This window comes from Colletotrichum orchidophilum (assembly GCF_001831195.1).
Source record: "Colletotrichum orchidophilum strain IMI 309357 chromosome Unknown Scaffold_57.1, whole genome shotgun sequence".
Lineage (NCBI taxonomy): Eukaryota > Fungi > Ascomycota > Sordariomycetes > Glomerellales > Glomerellaceae > Colletotrichum > Colletotrichum orchidophilum.
This window is the reverse complement of record NW_019173013.1, coordinates 87,548-106,329: the sequence shown is the minus strand read 5'-3', so window position 1 is coordinate 106,329 and position 18,782 is coordinate 87,548. Positions and strand designations below refer to the sequence as shown.

General features: G+C 53.5%; 6 protein-coding genes across 6 annotated transcripts; 3 read left to right on the top strand and 3 right to left on the bottom strand.

The window, feature by feature from the left end:
- Positions 1-249: 249 nt before the first annotated feature.
- Positions 250-422, top strand: CORC01_07229 (uncharacterized protein; the record flags this gene model as incomplete). Its single annotated transcript, XM_022618867.1, has 2 exons — positions 250-285; positions 333-422. The coding sequence occupies 2 exons, from the start codon at positions 250-252 to the stop codon at positions 420-422; spliced, it is 126 nt and encodes a 41-aa protein (XP_022474601.1).
- Positions 423-1,459: 1,037 nt separating this feature from the next.
- Positions 1,460-2,619, bottom strand: CORC01_07228 (isochorismatase; the record flags this gene model as incomplete). Its single annotated transcript, XM_022618866.1, has 3 exons — positions 1,460-1,516; positions 1,626-2,162; positions 2,335-2,619. The coding sequence occupies 3 exons, from the start codon at positions 2,617-2,619 to the stop codon at positions 1,460-1,462; spliced, it is 879 nt and encodes a 292-aa protein (XP_022474600.1).
- Positions 2,620-4,093: 1,474 nt separating this feature from the next.
- Positions 4,094-5,289, top strand: CORC01_07227 (alcohol dehydrogenase GroES-like domain-containing protein; the record flags this gene model as incomplete). The annotated part of the gene is made up of 2 exons (XM_022618865.1): positions 4,094-4,290; positions 4,359-5,289. The coding sequence occupies 2 exons, from the start codon at positions 4,094-4,096 to the stop codon at positions 5,287-5,289; spliced, it is 1,128 nt and encodes a 375-aa protein (XP_022474599.1).
- Positions 5,290-6,231: 942 nt separating this feature from the next.
- Positions 6,232-7,002, top strand: CORC01_07226 (uncharacterized protein; the record flags this gene model as incomplete). The annotated part of the gene is made up of 3 exons (XM_022618864.1): positions 6,232-6,496; positions 6,597-6,681; positions 6,738-7,002. The coding sequence occupies 3 exons, from the start codon at positions 6,232-6,234 to the stop codon at positions 7,000-7,002; spliced, it is 615 nt and encodes a 204-aa protein (XP_022474598.1).
- Positions 7,003-14,388: 7,386 nt separating this feature from the next.
- Positions 14,389-15,575, bottom strand: CORC01_07225 (methyltransferase domain-containing protein; the record flags this gene model as incomplete). Its single annotated transcript, XM_022618863.1, has 5 exons — positions 14,389-14,950; positions 15,009-15,080; positions 15,151-15,314; positions 15,387-15,480; positions 15,562-15,575. The coding sequence occupies 5 exons, from the start codon at positions 15,573-15,575 to the stop codon at positions 14,389-14,391; spliced, it is 906 nt and encodes a 301-aa protein (XP_022474597.1).
- Positions 15,576-15,960: 385 nt separating this feature from the next.
- CORC01_07224 (uncharacterized protein) lies at positions 15,961-16,356 on the bottom strand (the record flags this gene model as incomplete). The annotated part of the gene is made up of 1 exon (XM_022618862.1): positions 15,961-16,356. One exon carries the CDS (start codon positions 16,354-16,356, stop codon positions 15,961-15,963), a length of 396 nt encoding a protein of 131 aa, XP_022474596.1.
- Positions 16,357-18,782: the final 2,426 nt, after the last annotated feature.

Sequence of the window (18,782 nt, the reverse complement as noted above, 5' to 3'; positions counted from 1 at the left end):
CCTCCCTGTGTCCCTCGCTACTTTCAACCTCTGTCGCTGCCTTCAACAAAGCGACGATTAGGTTCCTAATTTCATCATATCTCGGGCCAAGTCATACTTGCCGACAAACACCCACAAGAACAAGCTCAAACAGCCCCTTTTTCTCCATTATAACCAAAGTTAAAATGCAGTTTCCCGCTGTGTTCTCCACGGTTCTCGCCATTGCATTTCTTGGCGCCTTCGTCCAGGCTAGGCCACTTCCCTGTCCCGATGTTCGTTAATGCCCAATCATTCGTCGCCCACCACATCATTATCAGAGAGATCCTGACACTTTTTTTTTTTTTTTTTTCAATAGTGGAAGCGGGACGACATCCTCAACGGCAAAGCCAGCCCCGAGATCTGCTGTTCATACGGCGTCTGCAAGGGTGATGTCGTCGTCATGAGCGGTTGAACAGAGCCCTTCACCAAAAGCTAAGGGGTGACCATGCTCACACAGCAACTCGGCAACACAACATGCACCAACATCGTCAAAGCGTTCTACGTTAACACGACGACGACAATAGAACGCTCCCATCACACCTCCCTGTCGCACAACAACTCTACAGAAAAATCGGCATGCATTTATCGGCGTTTGTATACGGGGTCCCAGTCAGATGGATACGGCGTACGGGCGCAACCTGGTTTCCCACAAATTGGAACACTTTCTTTTGTTCCGAATTACAGGATCAGGGATTAGCAGAGTTCCTATTCGGGATTTTACGAGACGGCGCTGGACCGACAGACACGTACACCCACGACCACGACCACACCCGGTCAGCCATGGGCATCTCTTCGGCGGCTTGGGATGTGTTCTCCTTCCTCTTGTTGACGAATGAGAAAACTTGGTCGGATTTCCGCTCCCTCCCCCACCTTCGGTTGCAACGTGCGGGAGACGGCTGCACCGGCTTACACTAGAAGCGATTGATGATATCCTTCAGAGGGAAGGTGGATGAAGCCGGGGGAAAGAGTCATTTTCAAATGAGAAATGTTGAAGAAATTAACACTAGACGAGTAATTATCCACGGTCTTGACCGATCATCATGAGCCATGCCATCAGTCACAGGCTCGGAGAATACAGACAATTGAGAACTTTACAATCTATTTTCAGAACTGGGTCTAGCAAAGAATTCGTGTTGTGCTGACTGGGGTACACTCCCGCCTCTCTCTTCCACGCTCACCTTCGCCCCACGTGCCCTTCAATTGGCCATTGTCTCGTATCGCGACATCGGGTGGCATTTTTCGTAAACACGGTAAGCGTCCCGCATATTTTCGAAGGGAAAAAAAAGCCCGCCAGCAAGTTCCGCTTTGAAGACAGCCGCATCAGTACTCGAGGTAGGTATGCACATCGTACGTTGCTCAACTCACTCACCAACACCTCGCCTGGACATTACGAAAAGGGGTGGGCACACGCACTGTCGTTAAACACGTAAAAAGTGTCTCTCTAATAAGCCTTTGCGGCGAGAAACGTCTCTGTCGAGATGACGAACCCGTACGAGCCCTATGCAAGGGCACAGTGAGCGACCACCCTCCATCACTGCTATACACGCAATCACAAGCACTTCACATCTGTGCTGAACCCAATGAGGAGGGGGAAAAGGCCGACTCACGGAAATATTGTCAAGGCACACCTCGGGAGCACCAGGCGTCTTGGTCCCGCAACAGTCCTCAATCAATACACAATCCCACCCGGCATTGTACGCATCCGTCAGCGTGCCGAGGACGCACTGGTCGGTATTCACGCCGGCGAAGAGCAACGAGCGAATTCCACTCCCGCTCCCGGAGCCTCGGGAGGCATCGGAGGCATCGAGAACCTCCTCCCGGGTTCGCTCTAGATACTTCCGTAGCGGCTGCTCCGGGCTCCACATGCCCGACATTCTATTCTTGTTGCAGCGCACATCCTCCGGGCGGAGACTGCTCCGCTTCAGCGGCTCGTAAATATCGGCATTCCACTCCCCCTCGACGAGGCAGCGGCCCTTGCCGTCGCCGAGATCCGCGCCGAGGCCGAGACGAGCGACGGTACCCTTGTCGTCGGAGGACGAGGCAGTCTCCTCACTTAGGATGAGCGATCGCGAGAAGCCACGCTGGACGCTGGCGGGCATCCGCGCCAGGTCGTCGTCGGTCAGGCCCCAATTTAGCCAAATTACCTGTGTCGCATGTAACAGTGAGCTGCGGTACGTTGCCCCATTAACCCCCGGTAAAAGTTCGCTCCCCGCGTCCCCCCCCCCCTTTTCTATCCAGTCCTGTCCTCCGGTAAGACGGGCGATAACGTCTGCCGGTTGCCCCGAACGTCCGACTGGGGGGAATGGCAGGCCGTACCTGAACGCCTAATTCGCGGCATTTCTCAATGACCTTCTTGGTCTGCTCCACCGCAGCCAGCCCGGCCGGATGGTCTCGACAGCTGGGATGCAAAAAGTAGTTCTGCATGTCGACGATCACAAGTGCCGTGCTATAAGGGTTCACCGAAACCGACGTCCCCACGGGACCTTGGCTGGTGCCGACTTTCCAGGACGGCGACCGGCCCCGCGTGAGATCATAGGTTCGCGATCGTCTGTCGTAGTGCCACTCGTCGCCCGGCGGGCCAAAAGTCAAGTCTGGGCGCATGACAAAGGGCGAGGAGGGGGTCCGAGTTCTCTTCTCGGATATTCTAGTCCCGACGGCGGGTATAGCTCACTTCTTCCCCCGATTGCGGGTAAGTGGTCTGGAGCGATTGGATGGTGTGTATGTAGGTTGAAGAAAAGGAGGACGGATTTCATTCCTGCCGTACCAAGAATCGGTAGATAAGAAATCCCGCAGAGCACGCACAAGCCGCAACGCCGCGCAGCGCTTGTATCGGATGGATGTGTCAACAGCCTGGTCCATCAATCAGTCCTTTGGGAAGATGGCGTGGCTATCGCCCGATCCCGCGGCCAACGAGAGTTTCCCGCTTTACAGGACGAGAAACAGGCAGAGTGTCATATGTCAACGGCATAAGGTAAGGCAGCGAATTTCCAAACACATAATAAGCTTTCGGGAGCGCGTCTGGGTGTATGAGACGACGAAAGGCTTCCCCACGGAAGCGCATCTCGAAAAGAGAGAGTATAGGACCGCGGCACGGTGCTACCCAGGCACGCCAGCGCGACTGCCGCTTGCGACTCCCCGGTATTTAGGGCGAGCTTCCAAGGGGAGGGGTATTCGGGGCCGACCTCCAGAATGTTTGGAGAAGAAGGAGAGTGGGGGTGTGTCATTCGTGGAGCGCCATGGTCCTGAACAAGCGACAATACGACGAGGGAAAGGCGATGGGCAAGCATAAACAGTAAAAGTGCGGACGGGCCGGCCAACGAAGTCCCCTGGTTCGAAAACCACGTGAACACAAAAGAAAAAAAAAATCCCCGGTTGCGCGTGTGTCGAAGTGGTTGCCCCTCCTGGCGTGCCTGGGCCTGCAAAGCGCGAGACGTGCCGCTTCGTCGTGGTGAGAGAAAGCGCAGAGCCTGGATGAGCGTGTCGTGGGGAATGGTCGATGTCGGGTACTGATCGTCGTCGTGATTGGAGCGGGAAGCCTCAACGAGGAACAATCGGTCTTACAGTGACCGAACAATTCCCACAACGCGGCGGCGCCCCACCCCCTGCCAACAAGCTTCGACCCTGCGTGACGTTACGACGTGGGGAACTGGGGTCAAACTATTCGCCTCGAGGGGTGATGAGGGGCTGGATTCAAACAATTGGTGACCGAAGGGCCGCCAAAGCAGCTGCTTGCTGGCCGACCCAGGAAAATAAAGATAAAAATCCCACGAGTGACCCCAAGGTATATATCCAGCCGGGCGACTGCCAGGGCGTGTGTCGTTGCGCTCCAGTCCGTTCTATTCTTCCTCCTCTCTGTCCGATTCGTCTGTCCCGTTCATCCGTACCCTCGATTCAGGCCCTCGCCGTTGCTGTCAGTCGTCTCGTCGATCGATCTCGTCGATCTCGCACCCACGTTTCACACTCCGCCGCCATATCATATCACAGGCTTACCTGGTAAAACAATACTCTTCTGGACTATTCTTTCAAGCACACTCTCCCTCCTCGCATACACAGAGACACCCCGCCAGCTTTCACAATGTCTCCTTCAGCTGTTGATCCTCCCGCCTCGGTCGGCTCCGTTAAGGTGTCCAAGGCCAACATCGGCGTTTACACCAACCCCGCACACGACCTGTGGATCAACGAGGCCGAGCCCAAGTTGGAGGCCGTCCAGGCTGGCGAGGGTTTGCAGCATGGCGAAGTCACTGTGGCCATCAGAAGCACCGGTATTTGTGGGTAAGCAGTTTCGTGCCAGACAAAAGTCCCCCACAAGACACGAGGACGAGACTAACCGAGAGATACAGGTCCGACGTTCACTTCTGGAAGCACGGATGCATCGGACCTATGATTGTCGATGGCGACCACATTCTCGGCCACGAATCCGCCGGTGAGATTCTCGCCGTTCACCCCAGCGTCACCCACCTCAAGGTTGGCGACAGAGTCGCCGTTGAGCCGAATGTTATCTGCAACGCCTGCGAGCCTTGTTTGACCGGTCGTTACAACGGTTGCGAGCAGGTCCAGTTTCTGTCCACTCCGCCGGTCCCCGGTCTCCTGCGACGATATGTGAACCACCCTGCTGTCTGGTGCCACAAGATCGGTAACATGACATACGAAAACGGTGCAATGTTGGAGCCCCTGAGTGTCGCCCTCGCCGGTATGCAACGTGCCGGTGTGCGCCTTGGCGATCCGGTGCTCGTTTGCGGTGCAGGTCCCATTGGTCTCATCACCCTTCTCTGCGCCAAAGCTGCCGGCGCCTGTCCATTGGTTGTCACGGATATTGATGATGGACGTCTCGCCTTCGCCAAGGAGCTGGTGCCCACGGCCATCACCCACAAGGTCGGCCGCGGAACCGCCGAGGAGGAGGCCAAGCGCATCGTCGAGTCCTTCGGAGGCGTTGAGCCCGCCGTCGCTATGGAGTGCACCGGTGTCGAGAGCAGCATTGCTTCCGCTGTCTGGGCGTGCAAGTTTGGCGGAAAGGTCTTCATTATTGGTGTCGGCCGCAACGAGATCAGCTTCCCCTTCATGCGCGCCAGCGTCCGCGAGGTCGACATCCAGCTGCAGTATCGCTACTGCAACACCTGGCCTAGAGCCATCCGCTTGGTGGAGAGCGGTGTTGTTGACCTGAGCAAGTTGGTGACACACAAGTTCAAGCTCGAGGATGCCCTCGGTGCTTTCGAGGCGGCTAGAGACCCCAAATCGGGCGCTATCAAGGTCATGATCCAGAGCTTGGACTAAGCCTGATGGTTAGACGACACGATTGATTTTTTGGGCATAATACGGCGGTACTGGCGATATGGTGTCATGGATGGGATTTTGAATTTGAATATTATTTAGAGACATGTTCCCAATGAATTCGTATGATAAAATGAAGTTTTGATCACAGTGATGATCCTCTACCTGGGTAGGCATGCGGACTGTTGGGGTTAGTGATGGAGCGTGGGTGGAAGTACGTGGACAGAACATTATACGGTAAGGATGTTGGTGACGTTGGGATTTTGGGGTTCAGTAAGCGACCAATCAATTACTTCTAAAAGTGACAAACTAGAAACAGACGAGGATGCAGTATCCATCCATCAAGAGATACATACCCCTTCTTCCCCAGCACCTGCCAATAAACCTTTTGTCACTCAACTCACCCGGCTGCCTGCACCATGAACTGCCTGCGCCAAAAGGAAGCCCCCACTTCCTTCGAAAAGCTCCACTATGTGTGATTGGCTAGATCTAAAAGCGGCATAGTCCGCTGGGCCGACGGGTGCGCCAACCTCCTTCCCCTGGGAAGCACAGAAGCAAGGAAAAAGGTACGTTGTTGTTCCTTGTACCTCAACTTCCCTGCGCCCTACCTACCTTACCTTGACTTGAGGTAGGTACATTAGCACTTGGCATTTTTCATAAGCAAGAAAACATAGGTGTGCACGGACCACCACTCGTCCGGCTCGCAACAACAGCACAAGCGAAATCTTCCGAGAGGTCGGGCAGACTCTGGCAAGAGAGCTCTTTTTTTCCACTTCACGCAAAAAAAACCACCCATCACCACCCCCTTCCTATCAATTGGCCTCCAACGAAGCTCCTTCTTCGACCCCGGAGCCGCCCACATCGACGCACCCCGATCCGAGATCCAGATACCCTGATTTTTAATCCCCCTTCTCCGACATCAACCTCTCTCTCCCCCGGTTCAATATGTCTTCCGCCCTCGCCCGCCCGCTGATGCGGACCACTGCTCGCACCCTCCCTTCCCGAGTCGCCGCCCGTTTCGAGTCGACCACCACCAAGAAGGCCACCGAGTCCGCAAAGGACGCTGCCGGTAAGGCCAGCGAATACTCGGCCAAGGCCGCCCAGGGCCTGAGCCGCGCCGCCAGCGCCGCCGGTCCCGCTCTGTCTGGTGCCGTCAACGCCCTCGGCAAGGTCGGCGGCCGCACCGGCAAGATTATCGGCTTCATCGAGAGTATGTGTTATCCGGCCGCGAGGAATTCTACGAGCAGGGGCGCAATTGAGCGCGCACTGTCGATTCAGCGGGCCAATTGCTGACGGATATGCGACTACAGAACAGGTTCCCTGGGTTATCTACTACTCCCGCGTCACTCTTGAGCTGTCCAAGATTGTCTTCCACGGCCAGAAGATGGCTCCTCCGTAAGTCCAGCAACAGAGCGAGGGCTAGTCGTCCAGTTCCTGATGAAGAAATGCAGCCCCGTCAGCACCTTCCAGTCCTACTTCCAGACCGCCCTCGGCGCCGTCAAGAACCCCAACGCCCTCCTGAGCTCCGCCTCCTCAGCCGCCAGCACCGCCGTCGCTGCTAAGCCCGCCACCATCGCCTCCCGCATCAACACCGCGACCGTGGCCGCCGGTGCCGTTGTCGCCGCCGAATGCCTCGGCTTCTTCACTGTCGGCGAGATACTCGGCCGCTTCAAGCTCGTGGGCTACCACGGCGAGACCCACGCTGCTGCCCACTAAACGGAGAGAACCTTCGAATTCTCCCCATCTCGTACCGATTCGAAACGACGATGTGGAGGTAAGACTTGTTCCCGGTTATTAATTCAAACTGCATCTAAAGAAAAAGAGCGCAATGGTGGCTTCGGGTTATAGAAATCGGGGGAAGGGGGTGTTTTATTTTTTGGAACCATGACATGAATGCTCGATGCCCGTGGTAGAGGTTCATGTATCCAGTCGCACAGCTCCCGGTCGAGATTCCTTTGACCGGTGCGGGGCTGATGTCTGGGAAAGCAGAAGAAGAGCGGTCTCGGGGACCTTGGAATCCGGTCGCCGTACACGTTCCTAACAGGCCACCTTATTATTTCCTTATGTAGACTCTGTACATCACACACGTCAACCGCAGCCTAACCATGCTGCGAAACCTGCCTCCTGCAGGTAAATATCAGGAAACTTTTGAACCAACTGGCCTACCATTGATGCGTGTAGTAGGCATCAAGAGTTGTGAAATCGTCTTGGGTTGAAAGCTTAAGCCGAATCTCGTACTTTTCGTTGGGAGAGTCCAGGGCCCAAGACATGAGACGCCTTCTGATTGTGTCGATAAGAATGCGAGGATTCGTTCACCCATCGGCTCTTCGACTCTGTTGTGAATATGTAAGAATCCGTATGCAATTTCGGTTTTTGAGAAGCAGGATTGGACTGTGAGAACAGTCACTTGTTACGAGGAAGCGACCCAAATGTCTATCTCGTTTCTAACTCGCTAACGAGTGCGATTGTAGTACATCCTACTTCATCTGATACAGATAGTGATGACATGAGAATTCAGCTAAGCTAAGAATGCATTCAAGAGCTGATCCTCCCCCAAGCTGTGATGTCAAGACTGAGAGCAAGCATACCCATCTCCGTGATCTCTTCGCATTAAAAGCTGGACTCAATTGCAACCTCGTCTTCAGCTAGACAGACCACAAGCCTCAGTCGCATAGACGAACACCTACCGTCCTGCCGCACGGCGTGTTTGGACCACTACTGGGCTTGGACAAACATAATCCCCAATCATTTCTACGGCATGGATAATACCATTACTCAAACGGGATGAGTAGAAGCGTAGCCAAGAGTACGAACTTTCGGCGTTAAATTAATACCCCTCACCATCCTCGCGCAGATGTGATGGTGACGTGGAGTTCATCTCTGGGCACCTTCCTTTGTTCTCTTCCCGCCGCCCAGAGAGAAATCGGCTGTTCCATCCATGTCACGCCTCGGCAACGACTTGATTCTTTTCAAGTAGGAGCAGGCTTATACTACATCTATGGTGCTTCGGGTTGATAAAAAGAAGCGTTCAGGGCAGCTATGTCGACTATTGAAGTTTCTAATGTTCCAATTTGAAGTACACAGCATCAACAATGCCACTGCGAGACATCATGATAGCTTTCGTGTAGGTGGCGTTTTCAGGAGACCAAGTCCTACCTATGCAGATGAATAAGAACACATCTTGATCTCAACACTGCTGTGGCCCGACCTCTGAGAATTCTGTGAAACCAGAATTACGCTCACTCATCCATTGTCTTCGCGGCGGCTGGGGCTTTCGGTTTTTTCCCCCGGTGCAAGCCTTTCTCTGTTGACAACCACAGTGGGACATGGGAATCCCTAGTTGCGAGCCTACGACTGCGTATCCCTTCTCTGTCAGAGCCAGAAACCTCCTCCCCTCCCCACAGTCTCCTTCCAAGTCCCGGGATATCGCCGAGGTAATCGGTCCTATTCGGCGACGTGACTGTAGCATAGCCATAGTTTGCTCTAGTCTCCAACCCCCTCCCCCCTTTCCATTTTGATGCAACTGAATGCAACTTGCTTTACATCCACGTTATCAAAAACAAGAATACGGTCAACTGTCTACGGACAATTGAGCCGAGAGTGTATCCTGCGCCGGGCCATCTGAGGTGAGTCCAAGAGCGAGGCGATCGAAAGAATCTACATCTCCTGTGGGAAAAGACCGGCTCTCGCACTTGGGGGTGGGGTATTTTGATATGGCTCGCCAGTAATTTTGGAAGGCAGCTTCACTTTGGAAACGTACTTCTTTGCTGTCATCTCTAAGTTCCTAATTCTATCTTAGATCCAGGAGTGAACAGCCTACAGATAGGCAGGTGAGAGTTGGCATGGCACTCGCTACCAAAGCACTTCGGTGAAATGTCATCGAGTCAACGAAAGCCTACATCTGAAAAAAAAAAAAAAAAAAAAAAACCACACATGGGAAAACAGTCAGCCGTCTGGTCTGTACAGACCAGATCCATCAGCAGCGAGACACCGTTACCTTTCTCCTTAGGAGCCCTTCACATCATACCAGGAGCAGAGGCCTGGGACACAAGCCCAGCCACCTTCTTCCGCTTTTCAGTCCAAGAGCCTGGTTATCGAGGGCGGGGGGAGGAGACGCAGAAGCCCCCCTTTCGAACCAACGGTGATCGGTCCCCTCGCGACATTGGCGGGAACGGCACTCGTGCCTCATTTTAACAGGCAACAGCCAGCCAAAATGGAGTATCTCACTCCCCGAACCCACCCCCGCGGCCTCACCTGGCATGGTTTGATTACTGTGAATCGGATTCTCGTTCAAGGCAGAAGTTCCCAGGCAGGGAAGGGGTAGGTTAGTGGCAGAGGTGGTGCTTCATCCAACCCTACGCCGCTCTATCTACATGAGGGGAGGTATTCTCACCTGCCCCGTCGAATCCCGTCAAGGGCCTGTACCGTTTGCTAAAATTTCCCCGTATTCGTACTTCATAGGAAGAATACCGGCGCCTCCATCGACTACATACCGCGTGGTCATCGAAAAACGCCCCTTCTTATGAATGGTTCCGTGGCGTATTGATATTGTCCTCAATCGACGCCCCCTTTTAGCCCTCTTCCCCGATCCCGACCCCGGGACCCCCTAGCTACACTTGATAGCGGCATAGTGTAAAAGGATCGAGCAACCCACCCATATGGGCACAGATTCGTGGATGTGACAGACGTCAAGGTCGGGGAAGGGAAGTCCTACGAGTCGGAGAGACTAAGATAGTATTACAGCCATGTTTGGGGACGTTGGTGTCTCCTCCCCTATCTCGGTGGGATGCCGTTTACCATCCCCTCGGGTTCGAAGAGGAAGAGCAAACAGGACGTCCCCGGCGGCGCCAAAAGAGGGGAATGGTCCTCGGCAAGGATGGTGGCCAGCAGAGTTTTGCGGCAGCCAGTGAGGTACAAGCCTCGCATGCTAAGGAGTCAAAACGGTTTCCTCTGACAGACCTTCCTGACCGTTCGACGTTTCTTGTTTGATGTGTTCGTTCCAAGAACTGTCAAGAAGGAAGTTACGTCTCTACCTCCATCAGACGTCATGTTTCTTCTGTCTGGCTATGTCATGGGATGAAAGGGCAACGTGCCAGTGTTGTAGGTGCTCGGGCTTGCAGGATCGCAGTGAAGTGAACCGTCATCTTTGACCATCTCTAACCAACGAAATGAGCCTCGAATGTAAGAGGAAAATTCATGAAGAAAATGAAAAAAGCTTTACAGCAGGTTAGAGTATCTTAGCATCGCGGCGTACGTCCTCAAGCCGAGTCGACCAGTTATAAGGTAATCAAGGATAGCAGAAAAAGATTGCAGAGACTTGCAGATTAAACACCTTTTCGTTAATGGAGCTCATCGGGATTGGGTTATCCGAGCTTCCTTATCGACCCATGATCCAACTACAGTCCCAAGGAGGACAAGATGGAGCGACAAGCTTAGCACAGTGGTCTTGGTTTGTTGATCCTGGCCGAGCTAGAGGGCTTTCAATACATCACCATCGAGAGGCAAGCGAATTTGCCGCGGATTTTTCCCAAACGGAAACGAGGGGCGCTTCTCAGAAGAAGGTGAGGAAAGAAGGCTCGATTCTCGTAGATAGTTTCAAGAGCAATGGCCCTCCCTCAATCCAACAATCGCGTAAAATTTCGCCTCTCCGTGAGGTAGGAAAGGAAGTGCCAGAAATAACTCAGGAAAGACTGATGCAAAAGATACACTGCCGTATCGTGCAAGACCACTACATCGTTCGACATGGTTCGGGTCGAAGCTACTCAATGCAAAGTCCCACCTTACGAAAAGAAAAGCGTATCAAGGTCTCGTCAAGCTTCCGTCCTCTCCTAACTCAAAATATCTGTTGGGCCCTTGTCGGGCAACGACCGCCCGCCTTCAATGCATCTCTTGACAAACCCCCCCTTCCCCCTCCCCTTCCAGCCCCTTGGCAGCGTGGATTTCGTATCCCAGGTAATCGCATCCGCGATCCTACAGAGGATGCAGAAAGATGCATGACCCGCCCTAAACATAATCACCTTTCACCTTCTGATCCTGCAGAGCCAGTTGTTCCCGCATGAGATTTGAGAAAGATCCCAGCGCAGGCAAGGCCCGTTGTAGGCGGCCCGCCACACCCGGCCCGAGGCTGAGACCAAGGATCGAGACCCAGACCGGTTTCAACTTTGGTTGGGCAACGGCACAGCTGCTGGCGGAGACTTAAGGTAAAGGAAGGTTAGGGAGAAGGGGGGATGAAATGTAAGGTGAATAAACCGGGACGGCGGCGCCGCGTTAGGTATGAGGAGGAAACCCAATGTCAGACTCTACAATCTTGCAGGACAACTCTCTCTCTCTCTTTCTTTGCCTTAACTGCTACTCTCCTTTCGCCCCATATCGACATCAGGATTGCGCAGAGAAAACTAGCCAAACGCCCTTTTTTTTCCGGCCCGGACCACTCATCTTGAGATCCGTGTTCCCGGATCCGGGCATCGGGCTTTTGATGAGTGTCTAGATACATCAAAGGAGGGGGGGGCAATGACAAGTATAAAAAGTGCGAGGGTGTGTACACGCACATGCGTATTAAATCCAAGTGCGGGTGGAGAGGGGAGCAGCGGACGAGCAGCGGGCGTAAGGCAGAGTCGAAGGGTGGGGGAGGATAGAGCGAGAGTGTTGGCAAAAGGAGATCCACCACCCCAGCCAACATTTGATTTGGACTTTGGACTGCAGACTCGGGGCGGCGGGACTCCCTTCCGTCATGCAAGTCGCATGTCGAGGGTACATGTAGGTTGTTGGCATGATGAGGGTCGGGGCGTCGGTTGGCAACCTTGAGGGGGGGAGAACGTTTGCCCAACTTCCACTTGGAAAAAGGAACATGTCTTATTCCCCATGGACGAGCGATATAGTAGAGAAGAAGAGCCGAGCTAGCTCGAGAACATCAAATTTGAAATAGTCAGCCGCTCGTGATGTTTCCATTTTTGGTCTGTACAGGATAGGAAAGAACAGGCGTGAGTGATGCGTATCTCCTGGACGTAGCAGAAGCAGAAAAACTGCACACGGCCTGGTCCCTCCCCATCTACAACGTGTCGCCATGAACCAACGGCATGAAGCGGTTGAGAAGATCGGTGCTTTGCAGGACATCACCCATTGCACGACGCGTCGATTTCCCTTCTCATCGAAAATCGGTGTGCCGTCTCCCACATATCCTCACCATCGAGAGGGTTCATTGCTTCGGTGTCTAAACGTTGGCAGCCACAGCGAGGTTCCTATCCCGGCCCGCACACTATGCAGTCGTTGCCTAACCTGGCAGGGCTCAACGAGGGACTGTAACGTTGTCAGTGCAATATCCCATTGGTGGGCAGAGGAAGCGGGTACGTTAGCAACCAACAAGAGTTGGGGAGGCCACGCCATCAGGGATGATCGAGTGATGCGGATGGGCATGCGGGAGCCGTGTAAATCAGCAAGTTGATGTGGATATGGGTAAGGGAATAACACCCAGCTGTTAACCAATCTTGGATCGATGATTGTGGCTGGTGCATGTCCATGAGCATTGAAAGTAATGTAGAAGAGATATGACAACTCCTCCTACCCGCACAATTTGGGGGCAACGATTATTAGCTTACGCCTCTACAGAAACAACCGACATACTTCCCAAAGCGCCATCGAGACGTCTCATTCGTGGTGGCACTAGAATCGTGGCTCGATTCTTCCTCGAGTGACCACCCAATATCGCTGGGCTGGTTCATCTAGAATATTCTCAAGGGGCTGCCCATTCGGTTCTTGATCTAGGTCATTGCCCATCATAACCCAATTCTATTTTTGTATCTCATAATAACTTAGAAATGAGGCAGAAAAAACAAACAAACAAACTAAGGCCGCACATATCAGCCTTTGCGCTGCGGACGTGACAGCCATCCCGGTAAAACACTGGTCATGCCACAACAAATGACGTGCTATGCTCCGCTGGCCGACATGCCTGCACTGGTTCCTCATTTCCTCGCGCCCTTTTGCCATCCGCATGCGCGTGCACGATGAAATCCAACGCCCCAAGCCCAAGTCCGCTCTACGCCGAGACAGAGCAGAGAATGCAGCATGCAAAAGAACAAAAATAAAACGGCCCAACTGCAATGCTGCCAACTTCGCGCCGCCAAGAACTTTTGGTTTAAACCCGGCCTATTTTCTTCCCCGCCAAAGATTCCGTACGAAAAGGAAAGGATATGATGAAGTGATGAAAGGCGAAGCGACCGTAACTGCCCTGTCCGGCTACGATATTGCTATGTGTTCATGTGCTAGGTCTGGGCAAATTGCTCAGCGATAAAGCAAAACGCTGGAGTATAGAAAGAAACCGAAGGGATTTCTCCACGGAGCAATGAAGTCGGTCTGTGACTGTCGAGCTTCCGAGACACAATCTAAAAACAGTTGCGTTCCCAATTGTGTCCGTATGCGCCTAGCCAGAGCAATGCAGGAAGCCTTGATCGAATCTAGTGACATGCGACACCCTACGGAAACAGCCCAAACCTCGACGAGGGTAAGATGATGGAGCCCGTCAAACGAATTTGGGCATAGACAGCCTGAAGCTGCCGACTCTGTTGTGTTTGGTCCGTACTTGGCCAGCCGGAGGATTGCCAGCCTGTCTAGGCGAGAAAGAAGGAAGAGAAAGCAAGCATGCGGCACTCCCATGACGTGCAGTAGAAAAGAAGATAGACCCCGAAAGTAGTCGCTGAAACGTCGCAATGGCAATGACAAGCTTGCCTGTCGGCAGCACGGCACCAGGACGACTCAGTGGCAAGCCTGATGATGTCTGGGCGGGGGAGAAGAGTGTTGACACAGAAAACTGCTTTAGTGTTCCGCTTGAAATGTGTTGCTTTGGCGAGATTTTGTCGAAAGTTGCTAGCTTGCCTCGTCCCGTTCTGGATATGAGCTTGCGACGGGAGGGTGACGGCAGGAAAATCGCCAGCGGTCAAACTTTCATCTTGTGAGACGTGATGTAACCCTCGGCAGTCTGAGTGACGCCTTTCCAAATCTATTGGATTGGTCTCCTTGCCGTCCAAACAAACCTGCGCCCAGCAATCAGTACTCTGCATCATGAAAAGCTCGAAGCTGCCAGGACGGCAGTCTACATGCGGTAACTCACATTCTGCAGTATGCATGAACATTGAGTCGACAAATATCCTTCTTGAGGTCTTCCACCAGTCTGTCCACCTCCTGTCTGGGCCAGCCTTCCACCTGAATAAATGGCGCAAGTGTGAGGCCTTCCAAGCAATGCGTGAGGCCGAGATTGAACCATCTGCCCAACTCTTGTTCAAACGGGTCCTGGCTCCACGGGTTCGTAGGCAGTCTGATCATCTTCTCGGTGATGTCTGTGAAGCCTGCGGCGCGGAGCTCTTTTGTTGTGTCGAGTATATCGATGGGTTGTCTGTACGTCTGCATCGCGTGCCGCAGGGTGTTACCCCAAACGGCGAGAGGCGAGTCAGTCGCCAGAGAGTTGTCGTCGCTGCGAGGAATCCATTCGATTTCCACCTGCTCGATGTAACCTCCGGGCCTAATGTGCCTGAATGACTTCCTATACAAATCTGGCCAATCTCGTATGGAACCAAGCATCATCTGGATGTGAACCAAATCGAAGGTTTGTTCTGGAACCGACAATGGCGCCTCAACATCGGCTCGCTCGAACCTAACACACGTGGGGATCCTACAAAACGATGAGTTTGCGCCACTGAGAGCTGTAGGAAAGGAGGCGCAGAACATACAGCTTGGGCTGAATGAGTGAAAGATCTAGCCCCAAGACGTGCCCCTGGTTATCTGCACTCTTGTACAGCTTACTATGGCGAGAGTGTCAGCGAGCCCAGGTTCTAGTACTCGGCGCACGAAGGATTGGATGGATGATCTTACTCGCCCACGTCTATCGCCCATATGCCAGTGCCCGTCCCGAGGTCAAGGACGTGGGCTCTGTCAGGCAGCGGTACATCATAAAAAGTACCTTGAGAAGGGCCTTGAGGACCTCCTCTTGCCGTGATAATAAGCCTGTGGAAAATGTCTAGTCTGTCTTTCTCGCGCTTCACAGTGCATTAGCGTGGGGAGGTTTTTTTTTTTTTTTTAAACGCGGTGAGAGACCACGGGTAACCGACCTCATCGATGGGAAACAGATAACGCCCGCGTCCGAATGAGCCATACTGGCGGCCATGCTCAGTGTAGTCAGGGTACTCGGTACCAGCAGTCCCACTGTAGATGGCACGTTAGCGCTTTGTCCTGATCAAGTGTCTAGGGCAGCAATGCCACCGTTATTTTGTCATCATGGCATACTCGTTTTGTGACATTGCTACCATACGAATGGCAACGTGAATTGAGAGGATTTGCCGACTGTGGTTGAGTTCTAGCTTCGAGGATAGTTGATGGAGCTGTTTCTCAGTACTGGCATCGACAGGAGACAGGTGGTGCACGGGTAGCAGCAAGTCGAGCTATCACCAACGTCCGAGAATTAGGCGTGTGTTGATCTGGTTAAACTGCTTGCCACTCTGACAGCGTTTCGTTGCGATGTACGGTAACGATAATGTGTGGCCTTTTGCAAGTCAGTAATTTAACGACGAAGCCCCGCGCGGTGAGAGGATCAATCTTGGGCTAATAGGCAAGGTGTGAAGCTGGTGTCTTTGAAACATGAAAAGGGGACTGGACCTGGAGAAGTGGGATCGAGCAGCGGGCAATTTAAAGTGTGCGTGCAGTAGTGAGTCTTGAATGGGAAACGAAACGAAATGATGGTCGCAGTGCAGGCGGCTGCAAGTCGATGGGAGCACACGCTGATGGCATCCAGGGAATAAGACTGCCAGCACGACTGTCTTTTATGGAGAAATGTGACCTGAGCAAAAGCCCCGTCTCATGCCATGAGGGTTGGTACCGGGAATGAGGGAAACAACCGATGGCAAAATGTAACAGACACCAGTCGGAAAAGGGGGTAAGGCAACGGAGGAGGCTGTGATCGTACCGTCGTCTCGTTCTTGCGTCGAGGCTGGGCAACTCCTGCCAGCTTCTTGTATTCCAAGAGGATTGAGATTGGTACGCAGGTGCCTCCCTCCCACTCACGGCCGACGCCATCATACACATGGTATCGTTCACCACCACCACCACCACCACCACAAAAACACCACTCTAGACACTCTCTTCGACCTGGCTACGCTTGCACTTGCACTTGCACTTGCATCGACCAACACATACGCGCGAGCGCGCGCCTACATCAGATCGAACGCATCCTTCTGCTTTCGTCTGTTCGTGGCCCCCTCGCTGCATAAAAAGCTTGCTGGCGCGAGCGACACTGCAAGTCATGGCCCAGCCAACAGCATGGCGGACGACGATGCGGCCAGAGAGAGGCACAGAGTGAGGGAGGGAGGGAGGGAAAGAAGAAAAGCTGCAGAACTGTTTTTGCCCTCCAGAGTGGCATGGAGGGTGAAAATGACATGGGCCGACGTGCAGCAACTTAGGGCAGAGGAAAGGGCCGGATGCTGGGCCTTGACAGCGTACCAGTACCTGTACCTGCATGTAAACGGTCACAGCATCAGCCTGCCCCAAGCTGGGGGCCAAGAGGAATTGTGCAGACTGCATGTGTGCAACTGTGTTTGTCTGTGGAGAGGAAGACTCATCTTGTCCACATCACCAGTCCTTGGCTTCTTCCCAATGTGCGGTGCGGCCAGGAAGGGGGGTTAGAGAGAGAATGAGGGAAAACAATCATTCATGAAATAAGATGCCATTGAAGCACAAGACGTGGATACAAAGAAGGTATCGCTCGCGGCAGGTTTTGTCCAAAGTAGGCAAGTTGAACAGGTGACAATTGGTAGAATTGGTCCAATGAACAGGTGGGACGACGGAAGGAAAGCAGACTGCGGATTGACGTACTCGTTTGGGGTTGGAGGTTTCTTCCTCGGCGGCTTAGCACGTCGACCAGGTCAATTGATGTCGCACGAGGAGTTGGAGATGTCGTACGGACCGGGTCCGGTGTTGCGGTAATCGGCGTCTTTCTCGTCGTATGCAGATTAGCTAGAAAACCAATAGGTTGCGAGACGACAAGAGGCGTCGCGAAAGGCGAGAAGCCGTTGGTTGGGTCGGGCTGGGTTGGGGTTGGAGTTTCAGAGCGACTTCGACCTTCTGCCTCGATATCTTGGCGTTAAAGTAGACCGAGTCGGGGATTGTGAAGTAAACGACGGAATTAATTAAACCCAGCCAAAAACGTGTAATAAGGCCAAGGCAACAGGTGATGTTGTCCAATCGACTTGAGACAGAAGCACACTGGCGAGAGGGTGGGAAATTTAGTCAAGAACCGCGGTCAAGGCCCGGGTCGAAGGTCGAGGCCGTGTCCCAGGTCGAGGTTGTGGTCGTGGGCGAGGACGCTGCAGGGTGACGAGATGCGATGCAAGTCGACGCGGGCAGACGAGTTTGAAGTTTCGGTTGGGCAGGTTGGGTCGGGTTCGTTTCGGCGACGGGCGGGAGCGGGAGGAGCAGCGATCTGATGGGATGGGATGTATGGAGTAGGTAGAAGAAAGGGAAGAAGTGATCCAACAAGTGGACAAGGGAGGTAGGGATGCTCGCTCTACTCTATAGTTGTACAGAGGATAGAGCCACAGGAGCAGGCAAGGGGCTCCCGGCTTTGGGGACCTAATAATGGGCAGAGTTGGTACGGAGAAGACCAAGGTCGCTAAGGCACAAATCGTCAGCCGTGTGTGGACTACAACGCTGGGCAGGTCGTTAATAACTCGTGCTGCGGCAGATTTGTCTTTGCGTCTTTCCGCAACGTTGGGAGGGGGACCCCGGACTCGACCAAGTGAATAAGCGAGGACTGAGTGGTGTAGATGGAGAGACGGACAGCTTCTATTAGTCCCTGGTGCTTGTGGCTGGCCGGCTGGCAGTATGTCCCGGTTGCTGGTGCTTGTCTCGCTGTGTTTTGGCCCTAGAACGGTTCTAGAGGACAAGTGGTGCGCGTGCGTGTGTCTTTGTATGTATGTGTACGTGCTCCGGTAGGTGTGAGGTGTAATTGTAGTAGGTATTCGTATGCTAGATCAACGCGGGTGTCTGAATGCTTTAGAAGTCAACGTCGACAAGTACTTCCCGGTGGAAGTTGCGTCAAGTCTATCTTGGGGTGGGTGGACCGGCGGATAAACGGTAGCGGCGCCTACGACGCTTCCTGCGAGGTCTGTGGGTGGGAAAGACGTGTGCAGACAGAAAGAGCAGAGTTGACTTTCAGATTGAACGTAAGACGGCAGGGTGTTGTTCAACATCGGCCCTCAAGAAGAAAAGCTTCGTCAGGTATTCGCCGCTTCCCGTAGTTCGGGGAATCGTCCGCTGTTAAGTAGAATTAGTGGGTTTCTTCATCGTCATCATCTTCATCTTCTTCCTCTCCTACTTCCACCTCTCCCCTTCTCGTTGCACAACTGTCTCTTGCGGCTTTGCCCCTGTTCCTGGCGCTGGCGCATGCAATTCCCATGGCTGCCGTGGGATTTTGGGACAATGCCACCCCTGGCTGGAGACTTGAGGGCGCCCGA